The sequence below is a fragment of the Venturia canescens genome, chromosome 4 (genome assembly GCF_019457755.1).
Source record: "Venturia canescens isolate UGA chromosome 4, ASM1945775v1, whole genome shotgun sequence".
Taxonomy (NCBI): domain Eukaryota; kingdom Metazoa; phylum Arthropoda; class Insecta; order Hymenoptera; family Ichneumonidae; genus Venturia; species Venturia canescens.
In genome coordinates, this window is record NC_057424.1 from 23,100,110 (window position 1) to 23,117,701 (window position 17,592).

The following is a 17,592-nucleotide window of genomic DNA, read 5'->3' on the forward strand; positions in this document are numbered from 1 at the left end:
CTCCACGAATCCGTTAACTCTACCTTTCGAACTAACTTTTTCGTGTGCCGACTTGGAGCAGCCACCGAAGAAATGTGTCTCTCGATTCAACCGTATAGAGCTCTCGGTGACATTACAAAAATCCCGAGTGAGTGCTTCCATTTCAGCAACACTTTGCCCCCGACCCCCCGTACACACATTTTCTCGAACGGCATGTAACCTGACTTGCATTTTCCGCTTTTATTAATCTTCGTATATACCCTTTGCATATACCCAGTAACCACAAATCTTTTGTTCACCCGTCGAGATCCTCGTTTCTCGAGCGAAAAATCCATTAAATTCCCGTGTTCCCGTCGGACACGCATCTCAACTTGCAAATCTGCTTGCATAAGAGCGCAATGGAGAACCGACGAGTCTTCGCCCGACAATGAATATACGCGAACCCGCCCTTTGACTCTTCTCTTCGAGATGCTGGAAACATGCATCGCCTTTGCAACAATATATATTTATGTATAAAGCGAAATTTATGTCGGTTCCAAGCCGAGAAGAGGCATAATATTAAGAATAGTCTCAAATTCTTGGCTCTTTATCCTTTGTCAGGAATAAACTATATTTATGTAGTTTGTTCGTGTGAAATCTACGGATGCAACTGTCTTCCTTTTTTAACGACCGGGAATAAAGATCAGAGCCTCCGTCCCCTTCTCGGACGTAACGACTGAAAGTTTTCGCTTACGCAATCTGCAGTATAAATTTCGGAGGCTGTTTCGATCCGCATGTTTCGCTAGAAGGTTGACCGACTTTGAAATTCAACTGAGAACGCGGTCAAATTTGCGATAAATTGAACTCTGACTTCTAATAACTCATAACTTTTTTTAGAGCGTGCCATTTCCTACAAGAATAAGTGAGGACATTTTTTTATGACACACGATGAGCTAGCAATAAAAATCAGAATGTGCAAAAAAAATCAGAAAAGTGAGATGCTGACTATCTATATAAATATTAATATGAAGCGCTCAAATTTTAACCGGTGTTTTTTTATACCAAAAAGAAGCTTTTAAGCCTGTTTGCAAGCAAAAACATTTTTTTTTCTTAACCACCTTAATCCAGCTGGAAGGAGCGTATCTAACATTTTATCCTCACGATCTGTTGAAAAAAAAATTTAGCAAAAAATATATCGTGTGAAATGTCAAACTCACCGTTGTGTGTCATTTCTCAGCTTCGTGCTAAGATATCCTTAACGCAAAGTTCATCCGGTACAAATTGAGATCGTTTACAGCAAAGGATTCCAACGTACATCCCGATGCGGCATTTTAAAATTAAGTTATTGTTATCCGTGTTGTACGCGATAATTCTGCAAGCGCGCACTTTTCTTCAAACCCTCGTTATCTTCATTTTCCATTTCTCTTACGTTCTTTGATCATTTCATTTCTCGACCATTTATTTACCGCAATCTCCTGTGAATCTTATTATTTTCATTGCTGAGAGTCGTGGCTCGAGAGTTCCTCATCTCTCGGGCATTCATCTTCGCGCTCCGCGCCGTTTTTTTCGTCCTCCCGCTGTGTCGGTACTTGGAATTCTTCTCCGATGAAAAATATTTCGTCGAGTTATGAAAGACATTTTTTTCTATATCCCATTTTTTCACATTCTACGCTCAAGTCCCCAAATATATGAATATATTTTCTGCTATTCTATGCCAACGACCGTAACACGTATTTTAACTGTTACCCTACATTGGGACGCCGGTTGAGAGCAACGCAACGAGGTTTGACGGGTGGTTCGACGGCACCATTCCTTCAGCCCCATATAATCAAATTATTCAAACGAGAAGCTCTTGAGGATATTTTGATTTTCTTCAAGACTATACTGTATCGTGTTTCCTTGATTCTATATTTGAAAGAAAAACCAAATAACCTGCTACTATGTCATAATAAATCTTACTTGCTAGACTCATCGACGAATCTTTCCTTTTCCAAGAATTTTGCACGCTTCCTTCATTTTTCTCGTTTCACCATGCAACACTATTATTTGGAGTTTGTTAAAATGATCGCAAAACAAAGATAAATTTTCAATATCAATAAAATAATGATTGGAAATGTCAGGGCTGCCGAATAAAGGGCGAAGTTATGAAAGGGAAAAGAACATTTGGCAGAGAAAGAATGGGAATTCTTATCGAACGTCTGATATTCGAATAAATTTCAGCACATCATTCATTCACAAGCATTCACACGCATACAGTAACGTCGATTTTCGAAGATTTAACCAGGCGCCGGAAAAAGTAAATTTGCATAGTGCAAACACTGTTGAGAAATTATTAGACGAGTTGACTCAGCTTGGCATTCTTCTAATCCCTCGGTGGCTGTGTGTGCTTCAAAAACTTGGAAGATTCGATGAAATGATTTACAGCTCGACATCCAAAGATTCCAGATCGATTTTAAGAAATATTGGAGCGGCCAGACCCAATGTCTGTCGATCCTGATGGTGAAGTGGACTTGCTGCTTGATTTCTGTATTCCGATGTTTCTACGTTGACGGTCCCGGAGCAAGGGAGCGAGATTATAGAAATTTGCGAGCTCCCGATAATCTATTTGATCGCACAGGATTTCCTCTCACAACCAATCACGATGTTTTCAATAACATCTCGAGTATAGCCGTCAAAGGATGGAGACAAGTGTTTCTATGAACTTTCATTGAGAAATCCATGACGCAAACACGAGTAAGAATAATGAAGAGCCCAAAAGGTAAGATTGGGGAGCGTTGAGAGCCGGGCTGATTCGGTGTGTGCAAATTAGCAAATGCTAAGAGAAGACAGCATTCCGCACCGGGAAACAATGTTGGGTCAGCGTTAAAGCGCTATCGCTCTAATTGTTCGCTTCGTGTTATACCGAGGGGAAGCTTCGTTAGCACCTGCGTATGTGAGATCGTCGGCGTGACTTCTCGCAGTTGATGAAATTCCAATATCTGGATCATCGTACGTTGGGCTTTTCTTGAAACTCTCCAATTTATGATAACAAGTTTCGCTACTAAATTTTTATCAACTCCACGTGCTGCTCTGACTGAGCTATAGATTAATTATACTCTCGCTCCCCGGACAATGTGTATACAAGAGCATGGACAATTTCTCTCTCAAGTTGAACTATATGCATGGCAGTTCGGAGAGACAAGTTCTGCTTGCCTTCTGACAGTTTGGATAATAGCCCGAAGCGTTAAGCGCGCATCGATAATTTATCAAGGGATGTGATTAATTAGGTAGACCAGGCACAGCCGTTTCAGTCAGGAGATTGCGCCGCTTCCCCCTCAGTTTCTCGCAACGCGTACATCGACTTTCCGCTGCTAAATGCTCAAGATCCCACTGCAGATGCAATTTATACTTGCGAATATCTCTGCTATTTCGTATACGCATAGGTCGTGTGCTACGATGTACAGTGCGGTAGGCCTGTATATGGCAAAGTGCAGGGTTTTACCGCCGCAGAATCCGCTTGGCGAACCGTGTCACCTCCATACCTAGTGGTCTACCTCGTTGTTCGTTGCTGCAACCGAGAATGGAACAAGCTGCAAATATAAGCGCCTCTACATCTGTCCCTGGATGTTATATCACAGGGAATTTCGTACAAAATTCATCCGTTAAATACGCACGCTTTCGTGGCGAGTACCTTCCTTCTCGGTATTTGATCATCATCGTTCGAATTTTCACGAGTCCTCATTTCTTGCGTTTACAAAGATGATGAACCGGGGCTTTCTTTGTATGATTGACTGTAGAAAAATCCTTGGAGCGATTGGAGCACAATGTTTTTCATTCGTTTTGGAACAAGCTTTTTTTGACTCACGAAAAAAGTAAAACTAGAGCGGTTGAAAGCTCCGACGTATTGGGAACGCGTCTGACGATAGGTAATTTCTCAGGTTCCTCATAAGTCACGCGATATTGCATCGAGGGGCTATTTGTTAGTTGCCGCCAGACGGAGACGCGAAAACACATCTCCTTCTTCTTCCTCCCGCGTGGTACGACGTACCTACAGCGTTGTCTATATTCAAACAGAATTCTCCGTATATTGCAAACTAATCGAGTGTCCTGCTACCAGAACTAATGGAATTAAAGTATTTATACAACTTCGGAGGATGTATCCAGGGACGCAGCAGTGTCTTGACGCTGAATATTGATAAACAATAATAAAAAAAAAATTGAAATTGCTAGAGCAAGGTGAGCAGCGTACACCCGAGAACGGGCAATTTCGCCTCATCATTGAATTCCAAGTCGTTATACCATCGATCCAACGACCATTAGGGACTTGTCGAAAAAATCGAACTACAATTTTTTTTTTCTCTTGATACATGACAATCTTGACAGTAATGAAACAGGCAAGGGCGAACGGACTAACGGAAGTTGCACATACGTATTCTGCCTGGGTTGCTCGCGGAACTACGGTGAGAAGAAAATGTCCTCTGGAAGTTAGAGGCAGCTAAAAGATATCTTAGCTACGATACTACTACAGATTGACGAATGACCCTGTCTCGTTCACCTTGCGGCGGAATGCCTCAAATACGAGGGTCCCTCTGAATTCTCTTCGTTCTTCAAAGCCTTCAATCGTTTTCTTATTCCTCTTCGTTTGCCTCGATTTACATATTCTACTTCCACGTATTCGAGAACGTTTTTTCATCCGGGGTTGCACGCATGATTGCACGTATGTCGTAGCAAAATAACTGAGAATACGTGTATGGGATCGTGTCATTTGGAATGTTATCTTCGAAGAATTGCAATGGTACTCATTCGATGGGAGATATTAGATAGAATCGATATAAAAAAAAATTTCATCGTTTAGATTTTTTGAAATTTTCATGATCCGAATGCACTCGCTTAGACTTACCGACACTATTACAATTCTATTTATTTTGTAATGAAAATAGCATTTACGAAAACGTGACTTTGGCTTGGAGAAGCCGCGCGTGAATCGAAGCGACATCGGAGCCGCAGACGGCGAGGCACATTTTGATCACGATCATTTCAAAAGCTTCCGCGCATCAAGAGTAACCACAGCGCGAAAGAACCTCGGAGGCAGCTTTCGTCCTTTCGAGGTTACGCCAATGTTGGAGAATTTTTCATCGACGGAACTCCAAGCTGGTGAAACCGTATGCTTGCAAATGTCATATTGGCTTAAGGTACAACATCGGGTATGAAGCATTATACGAAACGAAAATTGAATTTAGCACGCTAACACGATGCTGAAGTTTGCAACGTTGGAGTCCAACGAAATTGGAGAATTACTGGACTTATTGGAGGCTTTTTTTTAGATCATTTCGTTGAACCCCGTCGTTGCAAACTTCAGCGTCATCACGCTTGCCCAGCAGAAACTAAGGATTGTGGCAGAAGGGCCTGCATCAGTGGCCGAGATTCCACCTGGAACTTCAACTTTCAATAATCGAGAATAATTCTCGCCCTCGTCACGTTTTTTTTGACTATACAGCTTGCTGATTCCTGATCAATATGAAAAATAACAAGAAGTGTCGGGGACGCTGAAAATTCACGAGAAAGAGAGCGGAATGAAATAATTGGACGAAAATAATACCAACGATAATATCGGTGCTGGCAACCACGATGAAGGATAAAAGATGCGCTGCGCAAGACAGATCAAGAGAAAGGTACAAACAATGCGATAGAAAATAGAGAAAAGTGTGACGATGGAAGATGGAAAGAGGAATTGAAATTAGGGATGTACGGGAAAGATCGTTGAAAGGTGATGGCAGAGCGAGATGGCGAAGAAAGCAAAAGCGGAAAATCTATATCAACGGCACCAAGTTTACAACACGAAGCACTTATTCTTCGTAGGATGTTGGCCTTATTCAGCAGCTCGTTTCACTTCTCGCGTCTCTTTGTCTCATCCTCACTCCTCTGTCTTTTATCTTTCCATTCCTTTAATATACAGCTATAGAGAGAAAAGTTTCGGATTAAATTGCAATTCAATTTATTTTGATTACAATCCCTCGTACCGTAACGAAAGCGTATTCCTTGAACAGTAGTAGGATCGATACCGATCCATCGTGATCGATGAAAAAACAAAAGTTGTGAGCGAGTGTACAAGGGAATTAGTTCCATCGCATGGGGAAGAAGGATGGCTTTTACTCGTGGATGTTTTTCTCCGAGGCTTACTTATAAAACATTTTCAAGCGTTGTTTTTTCTATGCACACGGGTAGAAGCACAACCCGAAATCCTTGCACTCTCGCCATCTCGCGCATACCTTTTTGGAGCGATCTCTGGGAACAGTCACTGGCAACGCATAGTCTTCTCGGCAGGAGTGTCGACAACGAACATACGAATATTTCTCTCTGTGATTATGCAAAACGTTAGGGAAAGCTTTTAACCCACTTTTAGTGCTCTCAAAACTTAACACGCTTCAGCGTCGATTAGCACGGTGAAAAACAAGTTCATGTCCGCCGTGAAAATATAACAATTTAACACGAGAAAATTACGCGACTGCCTCGCGCTATTAAAAACGCAAGCATAAGGCTCTTTTGCATCTTTATTGAGTGAATCCTGGTCGTCATCGATACTTCTAATTTGAGAAAGAGCCAAAGTATCGTTTTATCTCCCGTAAAGATCTCCAATCGAAAACGAGCCTGTGTGATCTTACCTTAAAATTTTCCCTTAAAATCCGGCATTATGAAAATTATCTGGTACACATTAGTCGCGTCAAATAAAAAATGAGTTGGTAAACGAAAAAAAAGTATATTTTGAATTTCTGCTATTCTATCGTGAGTTACGAATCAAGATTTATTTCATTTGCGACTACACATTTTAGTTCTGGTTGTACGAACATATAGACGATGCTGAAATTTGCAACGTTGGAGTCCAACGAAATGAAGGAAAAAAACATTTGTAATTCACTATTTTTTTATTTCACGAAGTATCGGCGCAGGTTGAAAAACTATGAATTGCAAATCAGGCAGGTAATAGAATTGAATAATTCCTGGAATTATTGGAGCCTTTTTTTACATCATTTCGTTGGACTCGAACGTTGCAAACTTCAGCGTCATTGAACATAGCCTCTGAACGAATGTGCCTCGAGGTTGTGGCCCCGATCTCTCATTTGATCGTTTCTTCCGAAGAAGCCTCATCTCCATATATGTACACGCGTATAAGAGTAAAGGCATACGTAGAAGATAGAAGAGAAGCTCGTGTCGGTCGTGTCAGGCCGCTCGTGTGTTCCCCTAGGCCCCTCTCCTGTTCGGCTTGTTTGGGATGAGTACTTCAAGCCGGATCAAGCACCGACGAGCACTCAGCAAGCTCGTCAAGTTTCCAAGCTTGCACAGGAACATCCCTACATACGCTCCCTTCTTGCTCGGTGCAATGCACTTTCCACCTCTTCCTTCCTTGTTGCAACCGACTCATCGCGTCAGGGCTATTTCCGATAATGGAAAACCCCTGAATGTTAATGGCTCACCGCGTATAAGCGCGGCATCAACAATGCAGTCTTCTCTTTAATCGACCCAGTTGACTCGTTCCGTTTTAATCGAAAAGCTCTGCTGAGCGAATTAGAGGAAATTCTACAAATGGTTTTATCAAATTTCATCGTACCTATTCAGCATTATGCGGAGAATAAAATGCATTTTGTATACGTTCAAGATGAAGATTCGGGCGGATACAAGATTAGTTGTGATTCGGTACGTCTCCGAGTGGCGAGTGTACTCGTGTCGACTCACTGAATTTTTTACAGTGCTAATTTCAGCGCTTTATTCATTATAATCTATTTTCTTGATGCAGCTTCGTATTAGTAGTTCGGCCGTTGGATAAAGTACGGTGAAAATCCACTTTTTTTGCGGTAAATGATAGTTTGAGGTCCCCTGATAACGACAAGCACAGCTCCGGGGCCTCTTACGGTGCAAAATTTTGAATTATTTCATTTACAATTTTGAGTTTTCACCACGGTGCCTTATGGGAGAACTTACAATAATAATTGTGAAAAAATTGTACGGTCTTCGAGCTTCGGAAAAGTTTAAATCGTGAAAAAATCACAGATTGCGTTTCTTTTTAAAAAATATTACTCTACGGGGCTTTTAAATAAGAAAACATGAAAAAACTTAAGTTTTTGACGTGTCGAAGGCGGATGTCGGTCATTACGTTGGGCTGCTGGTAACGGCTGATTGAACTTAGGGCAAAGTCAGGAATCGCGGGAATTTCATTAAATTTATTTTTGAGACTGACTCACGTGCTTTTATTCGTCTAGTAGCTTCACTTTTTTTTAACGAATTGACCATTCCCTTTTCTCGGTGCCATTGCACCGATAGAAACTTTCTTTCGTACAATAAGACTCAATCATTCACTATAGTCAAGTTGAAGTATAAATTTTATCTTTTATGACATTTCGAAAGCATTTTGTTACATTCTTATGATAAAAATATTCTCAATGTAAGTGTTTATTCATTTTTTATTTATAATTTAGACTTGAATTTAGAAGAGAAGATATCCTTCTAGAATTTTGGTAATGGTTCAGATTTCATGTTGGCTGTCTCGTGACGCGGAACCATTAGGAACTTTCAGGGCACGAGATCTTGCTTAAATTTACATCCGAGCCTTCAATGAGTAATTTACAGTGCTGTATCCCCATCGTTATTCACATCGAGAGAATATCGCGTTGCGTCTGTTGCATGCCACACCCCCGAAGGCTACTATAGGTCCGATGTCAGGCCTTCCAAGAGACTTTAACTTCTCGGAGAGGAGCAGTAGGCCCCAACGTGGAAAGCGACTCGAAAGTTTTAGCAGAAACTCGTGTATCGTGCGACAAAGTGACGACACGAGTTGAAACTTTTTCTAAGAGAAACATCGTTCGAATTTTCGGGAGCCGGGGCTCTCGAGTCTTCCTACCACGTTCTTCTATTGTTTCAACAAGTGCAGCCCATCTTGGGTGTGAAAATTTCATCAAGTTTCACCCGTTGATCCCAAATTAGAGACCCATCGAGCCTTCCGACACTCCGAACTTAATTCCTTTCAAACTAAAAGTGTTGAAAATTGAGTAACGTCTGAGCTTTCATTTAATTTCTACAATCGTCCAGTAAATAACGCGACGCGGCTGGACGCACGAAGAAGATCAAATAAAGCTCCATTCTCCGAAATATTCGTATTGAAAGTTACACCCACAAAATATTATCCAATCGATTGTGCTATAAGAAATTACGAGCGCGCTATGAGCGAACCCGCGGTTTTACCTCGTTGCAATGGACGCGTGACAAGAATTCAAACGCTGACGAATGATAATGCATTCATAAAAACCTCACCATTAACGCGAATCCTGTTACATCAATTAATTTTCACGCGATAGAAATTTGCGAGTAAAATTCTGTGTATCTATAGACATACGCGAGGCATACACGCGGCTTAGCCCTGTCTCGAATACCGAGGGAGCTCCCACGGGGAAACTCTGGTATAAATTCCCTGATAATTTGTCGTTTACCGCACAGGAAAAGCGTACACCGCGCTCTCCGCCCACGACATAATAGCCCGACCACGTCCGTATGGTAATAGAAATGTGTTTGCGCCCGCGTGCGGTTCTCTCGTTAAAAATCCAATTTTTATAATGCACACATAGCTCACAACCAGCTTGTTATTAGAGCGCAACGTTAACGGCTCACGAGCTCCAAACATAAGCCAACATTATGAGTACAATGACTTTGAAATGGTTATCCTTGTGGAAACGAAAAAAATTCAAAACAAAATATAGAACAAGGTTCGCGGGGTTACATTCTTGCTTCCATGGGAATCATGATCCTGATCTGTAACATGACCCAACCGTGCGTGCATATCAAGATCTTCGATATAGCAGAAGAATATTTACATTTTTTCAAAAATTAAATAGATTTGAATGTTGGAAAATTCGTTTCATGGAAAAATCGCCTGTTTGATACGAAAAAGACAAAATTGCTAATCATTGAAAGGATATTTGTCATGAAATCCTATTGAAATATATCTTCCTGTAGTCTTTTTTCTCGAACGTAAACATTATGTTTGCACGGGTTATCCCACGGAACCAAACGTCGGTTATTAAGGACATTAGTCACGCCTTATAATACGTATTTTGGAAAATTTATTGCACAAAATGGAAAATAGAGTGTTATTTTTATAGAATTCCATGCCAGCCAGATTTTATCGGAGATTAAGCGCGACACAGAAGAAATTACGAAATCCCTAAGTTTAGGGACTATCCAAACGTGTGTATATGACGATTTATTAAAAATAACAATGTTTCGCGCGTGAACGTGAACAAAACCACATTTAAAGATTACAATTTTCGCCTAAAATTATGAAATAATTAATTCAATAACGTTGCGATGACCTTTCTACATTTTTTTTCCCTAATCATCAAATTCTTGAGAAATAGCTTTTTCAAACTTTTCAATTATTGTTTTTCAAACGGCTTGATGCATTCACGATATCGACAGCGAAAAAGAGATGAAGAGAAACAAATGTTCATAACGGATATTTTTATTGAAAACTCGAATTACTGAGAGCCTCTTTTAAGTTGAAATTGACGACGCTGAAGTTTGCAACGTTGGAGTCCAACGAAATGATTTTAAAAAAGCCTCCAAAATAATTCCAGTACTTCTCCAATTTCGTTCCCTGCCGAATTTGCAATTCGTAGTTTTTCAATCTACACCGATACTTTGTAAAAAGTAAAAAATTGATTAATTACAAATGTTATTTTTCTGTCCTCCGGGCCGAAGTTGCCGCATTCCGCCTGCGTCGGACAGAAAAATCGTATACACACCTCAGGCAGGAAAAAGTAAAGCCTCAGACCACATGTTTGTCAGCCTCGGCTTCGCCTCGGCCGACAATTACATGCGATCTGAGACTTTCCTTATTTTCCTGCCCTAGGTGTGTAATAATATTCCTTCATTTCGTTGGACTCCATTATTGCAAACTTCAGCATCGTCTGAATCGACAAAATCCAACGTTGCGTTTGCATGCACCAAAATATAAACACCTCGAGAAGAGTGGTCCTTTCGGATCGGTGAAAATATTGTGCCTCGGACTAGCGCATAACAATGTTCCAACATCATTAGTCGCGTTCGAGTCCATGTGCGACATTACGATATTCCATCCGAGGCTAAATCGAGGGTCAGGTCGTTAAAAATTTGCCACTATTTATTCCTGTCTTCTACACCTTTTTTCATCCTTAAACCTCAATAATTTATACATAACGAGAGAAACAAGCGAAGGAATTGCGGATGAGCTTACGAGCATCGAGCTTGCGCCGGTTAATGAAAGGACGCATAAATAAAGGTGTGTCTTAATGGGTCGCACCACCAACTTCCTGTAGACGTGTGAAAAGCGTCCTCGTTTTCCAGCTGGTGGTCGTGTTAATGAGGTCGTTACTTTACGAGCTTCGGAACACCTATGCGGAAGCTCCTCGTCTTCACCCCCTTAGAAAGCCTCCCCCCCCCCAATGGTGCTCTCTTACCATCGCGGTACGATATTACTTCGGAAGTAGGGCTACGTTGGAAGTATATGGTTTTGGTATGTGGCTAGTAAACCTATCTTCGTATACACACCGCGAGGGAATGGAAGCCTGAAATCTTCGAGCCGGACCTTTCGATGTTTATTTTTTACACTACTGCGATACATTATCGAAAAGTGGTTGCTACTGTTCTCTACTATTAATCGATTCGTCGGGAGGCACGCCGAACAATTAAATTTTCGATGTACGCTCAGAGGAAACTTGGTCGCTCTTTATTGATGTGATTCTGCCAGAAAATAAAATTCGAGATTTCTCACTTTGGTTTTTGATTGTTCGTATAGAATTTTTCAAGGTGCGCCTCCGACTAAATTCAATGTCCTTTATAGACGCTTTGATTTTTCTTGGCACGACTCGAAGTCCAATTTTCAGGTTTTGTTCCCTCGAGCCTGCTTCCATTGACTTGCCAATTTTTCGCAACGTTCTTCGCTTCTTTTTTTCGTAAGGGGACATTCTTATTACCACTGGCGGCAACTTCTTCGTTTTTCCTCCACTCAATCGCTCGAAAAAGGAAGGATTTTACGTAAAGAGGAAATTGTTGGAAGGATTAACATCTACGTCACGGCGCGGCGGGGTGAGAAAGTTTTTAATCTCAACGTTGTTTTTCTGTTGAGAATGTTGAGAAAACCTAATAACTTTTGACTATTCCGATCATCTTGATCATTTTTTTCACCGATGCTCACAAAGCTTTCTACACTTGCGGATTTTAATTTTCATACGAACGAATAGAATCACGTTGACATTTGAGGGTTTATGTACTTGCTTATTGACAAGAAGCTGGTGCGAATGATCCCGGTCTACCGACGCAACAGCTAAGGATGGTGCGGTCGCTGGATCAACACCGCGCGTGCAGTCTCTTCGAGTTATCGATCGCAATATACGATCACAGTCCCGGTGGAATAATGGGTTGCGTGCTCTGGGTACCGCAGAACTCGCGCTTCGGATATATCTCCCGCTCTCTTTCTCGTTCTCTATCGCCGTACATACACGCTGAAATGGTATTCTGACGATTTCACTGAACGCAGTTTGCCGACGAATACGATTTCTGTACATAACATTTGAATACCACCGGAGTATATAGTTTTTTCCATTTTCATAAAAAATCACGTACTCGATATCTCGCTTCGAACGAAAATGAAGGAACCCAATTTTTACAACAAGATGATGAACACACTTGTACGATAATCATTTTTTTATTTTTGATATTACGATTTTTACTTTCTAATTAAATATATTATCACTCTAAATTAATGACAGAGTTATTAATTAAAAATTGTAAATACATTTTTTCAACTTATCTTTTGGCGAATGAAATTACACGCCATTAATTGAACAGGGATCCATCGCTGATTGAACCCAAAATTTCATTCGGCCCTGGCTAAAATACCATAGTTTTTTATGTAAAAAATCGCATTAGAGAGCGCAAAGCGAAATGGATAAAGATAAATGTGTTAATAAAAAGACAGAAGACTATGACAGGATTGGACCAAGCCAAAAGTAAACAAAATGCCGAAATAAGCAAATATAAGATTCTGCGAGTGCTCATTTTATCAATTTCGTTCAATCTTTAACGTAATATGTCTTTATTACTATAGTAAGACAATCGTCTTGAATGTTTTCCTAGACCTTTATTATATGCTCCATTGTTATTGTCTACGTTTTTCATAAACTTTGTAAGAAGCGTTTATTCGTAATATGGAAAGATAAATGATTTCTTACGCATAGTTCCAATACCCCTGTGTGTTTTTCTTCATATTTAAACACCAATAAACCAAGTAACCAATAAAACGAACCCCTTAAAATTTGACATGTGTGTCCGTCGACTACCCTTTTAAACTCTGTGTAAATTCAAAGACTTTCTTAAGATAATCGTTTCGTGTATGAACTGCCTTAATGCAGAATTGCAAGATATTCATCATTCAATTATAGGGATTCTTTTGGTCCGGCGGGTGCACATTGTGCCGCGCATGTTCCTTTACATCGAGAGTCGCGGTAGCAGCTCAACGCCGCGAGTATTGAAAAAAGAGGGCAAACGCAAACCCTTATGTGGTTGGGAATGTCGGTTCAATCGTTCCAGCAACGAAATGATCGCGTATTTCGAGGTTTCGTGTCTAAGTTTAAGGGAGAAAGGAAAACGATAGGCGAAATGAATTGATCAGCAGAAATCGTACAAGTGAGTAATCGTACACGCGAAATAATGGAATAGGAAAAGCATTCACATGAGTGAATATAAAAAAAGGGTAATAAAAATCAAGTGAAATGTCTATCGCGGGAATAACGGAGATCGACTGAAATGAGAAAAAAAGTCCAACTAGGAGTTGATGCGCCCGAAAGTGAGCGTCACCGTGAAAAGAGCTCGCATGCACGCGTCCCGATCGTGCATCTCAATTTTGTGTCGGTTAAATTTAGCGCCTTTTTGTCTCTTCTCTCGTACTAACAGCACTTGAAAGGGAAATTGTCCTTTTAAAATGTTGAGCTCTCGATAGTGAAAAGGACGACGCGACAATGCGAGGGGGCGTGCAAGCGAGTGAGTAAAAGAAAGTATGTAGAGCGAGTGGAACGATTGATTGTTCGTCACTTTTGTTCCGTGGAAGTGCAGTCTGCAGTGAGCAAAATGTGACCATTACTTCTTTTATATCTCTGGCATCGACGTCATGTCGCAGGTGAGTCGTATACGCTCGCGATACCTCCCTTTTGTGGATGTACAGGTAATTGAGAGAATTTATAAAATGAAGCACCGCGCGGCTAAATTGATGGTGCGTTGTTATCATTTAAGGCGCATTCGTCAAAAGATCAATATCTCTCTCGACTATAAAAAGCCTCGAATCTCATCTCATCGAGCTGCCTTTACTAAATATTCATTCAATTTGCTGCCAACAAAAATGAGGAAAATAATCTCATTCGCGATATCACCGATGCTTGCGAAAGGACTTTGGAAAGAAAACAAGAAGCAAGAAACCCTCGGTTTAATACGACCAAGCAAATACGAGCTTTACCGTACAAAAAGCGTTCGTTAGAAGAATAATATTTTCCAAAGTTTTCACCGTCGCGATATAGCTGTACGTAGAATAATTTGCATTTTTCTTTTTTACCCTGTGCTCCCAAGGGAAGTAAAATTCCTCGAGTCAAGCATGAAAAATTCCCCAAGCAGAGGGGAATATAGAACCGATTTCCAGGCCCCCCTCCGCGTACTTTAGTCTTTTCTTCGTTCCCCCCTGCCCCATTCTTCGACCCGCTCCAATACGTTCTTCGTTCGATGAATATCGCGAGGGCTCACGTACGTTACACCAACGACCGACGCCTGCCTCTTGGCGAATTTCTCATTGTGTAAAACACTTGCTCCGATAATTTTTCAAACTGTGCATCATTGTTCTATACATGCAGGCGGCTCGGTCCGTTATAGATGCGTAGGCGGGCTACTCCGACGTACGTGTAGGTTAGGCTGGAAGGGATTTGTACCCGAGCGAATAAAAAGGGGGAGGCGGGAGACGATCGACGGAATTGGCATTGGTGAGAACGTGCGGAGCTTATCGAACGAGGGTGTGAGTACCGCCGCGTCGAATTTCATTTGATTCACTCTCCAGGGCGATAGTTATTCGAAATCTCACTAGGGACAACGCCAAGACAAACTACCCTCTACCTCGCGGGTTTCTTTCGTCGTCGGTCTCTTGTCATTTCGCGTAATCCGCCCTGTGCGAGAGATTGCCACGTCGAGAGATGAAGACATAAATTGCTGTGGCACGTTGAAGGAATGAACGGACGGACGGGAGAGCCACTCGCGCGAACGAACGCGCGGCGGTGGTTCGTGCCGCGGAGAGCGAAGTGATGCAAAAATGAGTTGGGAAAGCTCGCCAACACTTTTCTCGGCCTTCTTTCCATCAAAGCATATCGTTTTCCTCCATTTTTTCACCCTTCTTCCAACTTTCTCTTATTGCATTTCATTTTTAGTGTATATAACGGGGCTGGTAAGATTCCGGCTCTATCGAAGAAGCCGCTCGGCACGTTGCTGTAAAATATTGCCTCGGTAATGAAGAACGAGTCTCCGTCGTTTATATATAATATATAATATCGTGTATTATACTCGGTATACACAGCGATGATATAGACTTCCGAGGCGTAAAATTAAATTTTAAGGGGTTCTCGTAAGAAAGAGTGAAATGACGAGAGCGAGACGAGAGGCTGAGTACAAGGCGGGACGACTGAACTCGTCGGTCGCTATGATCGTTAGATGAGTCAATTAGTACATCGCCCTTCTAGCTCCAGCTGGCATAAGCCGTACACACTCCGATCGTTACTTCTGACTCGCGCTTCGCTGTCTATTCTCCCGGACGGACACAGATGTATACGGAGACTCGTTGTGTATCTCGCTCCTCGGATTTCATTTAGCTGGCTCCTCCTCCAGTTGGTTACCGCCACCCCTGGCGCGCCTTCTTTTTTCCCTCTCTTTATAGCTCCAATTCCTCCGAGGATTTGAACCCGATCCCCTTGAATACCTTTCAATTACAATTCCGCGCCGGGGCGGGGGGTTTGCACGGTACCCGAATAATGTTGCCGCATTTATTTTTTTCAACGCAGTTACTCGATACAAATTTAGCCTCGGAAACGATCGGTCATGTGTCCAGGCAAAGAGATGATACGCCGCGCTATTTTTACAGTCACACACGAACGCCTGTGCAGTCTCGTTTGATTTTTGTTGTTTATTTTCTTCAGCTAAAAATAACAACTAATGTTTCATAGCCACAGGGATGCGACAAAAAAAGCCGATCGCCGTACGCGTTATTCCCACGTACGGATATAAAACCTGCGGGAAAGAATAAAAGATGGGTCAACCCCCCGCGCTGCGTGTTTCGTAATAAATCATTTGAACCCCCCACTCGACCTTTTCTCCCTCGACCAACGAGCGATATATTTTTTCTGCCTATACTGTCAACGCTCGTATGTACCGTATGACACTGTGCCAAATGAAATACTGCAATCTCCTGCTCTCCACATTTATGACAATGAACATTTGTATTTTTTTCTACCTCTTGTCGAGTCGTACGGGCGATTATATTTCATTGGGTAGCCAGCGTGATATCGGTTTATATATTTTTCAACGTCATTATACGCATATTTATATAAATGCTGCGATTAAGGGACGTTAACGGGACGGACGATGTTTTATCGTCAGCCCCAAATAATACTCAAATCCACCGGCATCTGCGCCACGACGAGGGAATAAATTTTATTTTTTTCCCATCCGCCCCGTAACGTCACAAATGACAAGGTTGCACTATTAAAAAATGTCCGATCGACCCTCGAATATTTGGGCATCGCGAATAAAAGTTGAAAATGGCACAGTGTCGCGAGCTTCCAAATAATAATGAGTGTCAACGCGTGACTCATCTCCGCATTTCACTCTCCGAATATATGTGATTATAATCGACTTTGTATTTTTATTTCTCATTTTTTTCGATCCTTATTTCCAGGGAGGTCCAGCTTCCGCCTTTCCGTTGACCCAGACTCTGTTGAACATTTACGGTCGCAGATCGGCCAGTCCTGATGACCCCATACACAATGACCACAATCAGGTTTGTAATTTAAATGCTAATTCCTGTTGATAATGTTCGACGGATGAATTCGTAATGGCGTCGGGAGAGAGTACACGCTCATCAAATATTTAATATTCCTCGTAACGCGTATGCCTCCCTGATTTAATCGTACTTCCTGAATCCTCCTATAAGTGCCCATTGTGGAGTGCTGTTTTTGACATTTAAAATCGAGTCTTATTTGCCAATGGGTACAAACAAACTTTGCTCTCCTCTCGTGGAATTTCACTCTCTGCATCCTTCGATCGTGCAAACTTACTCCAACAGCAAACTCAATCGAGATTTCCTTGTTTACCGGCACGATTTTCGAGCTGTAAAACGATATAAGATTACTTGAAAAGTTTTGCTCGTTTTCCGCGCGATGCTATTTCTGCAAAATTCAGTATTGATGATACAGAGATTCGTCGTCGGTAACTTATCCATTGTGAGAAAATGGACGATCGGTCAGTGAGCCAGAGGCGGTGTAACCTCATGTAAGTAAAGACGAAGATTGCCTGTTTGGAAATGGGGCGTGAACTCGGAGAAATTGT

At 41.6% G+C, this 17,592-nt stretch overlaps 1 protein-coding gene across 18 annotated transcripts in view; it reads left to right on the forward strand.

Annotated features, from left to right (window-relative positions):
* Window positions 1-17,592, forward strand: part of dlg1 (discs large 1) — a 284,731-nt gene that overhangs the window by 135,509 nt on the left and 131,630 nt on the right. For 17 of the 18 annotated variants that reach the window (XM_043416416.1, XM_043416419.1, XM_043416413.1 and 14 more), the window contains one exon: window positions 16,943-17,044. The exons of the other annotated variant lie outside the window; for it this stretch is intronic. In XM_043416416.1, the coding sequence (XP_043272351.1) occupies window positions 16,943-17,044 (102 nt within the window). The remainder of the gene's footprint in view (window positions 1-16,942; window positions 17,045-17,592) is intronic. 18 annotated transcript variants of the gene reach the window in all.